The sequence below is a fragment of the Morone saxatilis genome, unplaced genomic scaffold (genome assembly GCF_004916995.1).
Source record: "Morone saxatilis isolate NCDOM2014 unplaced genomic scaffold, NCSU_SB_2.0 Contig7, whole genome shotgun sequence".
Lineage (NCBI taxonomy): Eukaryota > Metazoa > Chordata > Actinopteri > Moronidae > Morone > Morone saxatilis.
The window spans coordinates 18,615,316-18,617,815 of record NW_023340246.1 but is presented as its reverse complement, the minus strand read 5'-3'; the positions used below and the strand labels follow the sequence as shown (position 1 = coordinate 18,617,815).

The window sequence follows — 2,500 nt, the reverse complement described above, 5'->3', positions numbered from 1 at the left end:
AACTGCAGTGAAGAGAGACAAGGAAGGTTTAAGGGAAGGGTTAACGAAAAAGTACATTAAGATGAGATTGTTTTCAGTTAACAAAGTCATAAATTAACTTTAAAGTTTAAGATTCTGAGTATTTTCATTTTCTGCTGCTTTATACAACACCACATTTCAGAGGTAAATATTCTCCATTTTACTGCTCTGCACAGCTGAGGCTACTTTACTACTACACATGAAATAAACCATAGAATCAGCTCATAAAACAGTAATTCCCATCATTTGTTGGCTTGTCCTTACAGAAAGCGCCGCCTGGTTGTGCCTGGTTGTGTCTGCTTGTCACATTTCAGATGTCTGTGAGATGTTAACTCTTCACGTTTCATTCAAATAACTGTTTGAGGTACAAAGAGGCAAAATTATCTTATATAATTTTTTGACAATTAACAACTGAATACAGATCTGCATATCCGAACTTTCTTGATTCCTCTCATTCATCTTCCGACCCCTCAGATGTGATCAGGTGACCCTTCGGGGGGCCCTGAGCGCTAGGTTGGGAACCAGTGGACTGAACTAGCTAACTGTATGCAAAATAGTTCAAACCAGCTCCACCTCAAACAAACAAACAAAGTGCTATTCTATGCTATGTATATAATCTATTACACTGATGCATCAACATATGTTCAAATCTAATTTATTTGATTAATCAAATTTTTTTTGTGACATTTTGGATTATTAGATAATAATATTTGAAGTTTAGAGGTGAAAAAGACGTCTAAGCTGAATCATGCTTGTCAAAAACTGTTGTAAAGTTATCAAATAAATGAAACATTAGAGAGGTAATGACATTACGCTCATATACGCAGTGCTGGAAGTATCAGCAGATTAATCAAATGGTTCAATAAAACTGATCCGGCTGACAAATAAGTCAGGTTTCAGTTTCAGAGAGTGGATCAGCAGCATTTGTCAACATCATGTAAACATCAAGTGTCAACAATCACTAAAGATAGAAGATAAATGTTGTATGATCAACATCACTGAAAGTGGTGGAATGTAAATGTTTACTTCAAGATATTTGTACTTTACCTTCGAGTCTAATATCAGAGAGAAATATTCTACTTTTCTCTTCACTACATTTATCTGACAGCTTTAGTTACTTTACAAATAAGGATTTTTACACCCAAAGTATACAGAGATTAAAACATATGATGTTTTGTTATAGATTAAAGCACTAAACAGTTGAAACTATTAGTAATTAGTTAATTGGTGAACAGAAAAATGGCAGCTATTTTGTCATTTTCATGTAAAAACATTCCAGTTACACAAGATTTGCTGCTTTTCCTTTTAATTATTTTAATAATTTTAGTTTTTTTGTAGGTTGGACAAAAGAAGCATTGTGAAGGTGTCACAGAATGAATCCATAATGAAAATGATCGTTATAGTTTCAGTCCTACAAAATAACTCACAACCAGCTCAACCAACAGTAAAATCCTTCTTATTAACTTATTAATGCACGAGTCATAGTAATGTAATGATATCACTACCTATATAATATAGTAATTACTATATTACCATAATGTGTGTATGTATGTGTATATATATGTATATTATTTATTTATTATTTTTTGGTTATTTATTTAATACATGATACAATTATTGGCATTATAATATTAACACTATATAATATATATACCTTTTTCACTCTCCTTTTGCCTTTTAATTATGTTATTGCTCTCCTCCACACCCCCACAGACATCTTAATGCCTTATTGTTTATGTTGGAATTGTTTGTAATGTTTTGTTTTGCTGTATGTTGCTTATATGTGTATTCAGTTTAATGTCGCACAGAAATCACTTGTACCAATGTATCATGTTTATCACCAATAAAAATAAATAAATAAAAACTATATAATATATAATTGAAACATTTTTCTGCATTTAAAAGTACTTTCAAACTCTGAGTACATGTCCGTCTGCTCGTATGTCCGGTATCACTTTTACTTAAGGAGGATCTAAACACATCCTGCTCGTGCAGAGATGTTGATAGGATATTCAAATCAGCGGGGGGGGGAGAGAGAGAGAGAGCTGATTGGTCGCTGGCTCCAGCAGGAGCGCGAGCGCAGGTGCCAGAGTCGCTCATTGAGCAGAAACCGTCTCCGGTCACAGTCGCTGCTCAGGTGAGAGCCAGTCCCGGTTCTGACACAGAGCGGAGGATACACCGGACCGTGAACCCACCTGAACCCACCGGAACCCACCGGGCCGCCAGCTGAGGACAGGTGGTGCAGGTCCATGTCTTTATAGTGGTTTCTTTTATGTTCCCGCCTCGCCTGAAGGTTTTTTGGATGAATCGGTGTTGGAGCGTGCACGATGCTGAGCGCCGTTAAAATGGAGGGACACGAACATCCGGACTGGAGCAGCGGCGGATACTACGGAGAGACCGAGGTCGGTGCACTCTACACCGGGATCTGTCTGAACGCATCAACCGTAATTAACTGAATTAACTAAATAGTAACTAAATCAAC

At 36.6% G+C, this 2,500-nt stretch overlaps 1 protein-coding gene across 1 annotated transcript in view; it reads left to right on the top strand.

Annotated features, from left to right (window-relative positions):
- Positions 1 to 2,137: 2,137 nt before the first annotated feature.
- LOC118340782 (hepatocyte nuclear factor 3-beta-like) overlaps positions 2,138 to 2,500 on the top strand; it is a 3,607-nt gene continuing 3,244 nt past the window's right edge. The window contains exon 1 of the mRNA XM_035678920.1: positions 2,138 to 2,420. Coding sequence (XP_035534813.1) covers positions 2,346 to 2,420 — 75 coding nt within the window. The 5' untranslated portion in view covers positions 2,138 to 2,345. The remainder of the gene's footprint in view (positions 2,421 to 2,500) is intronic.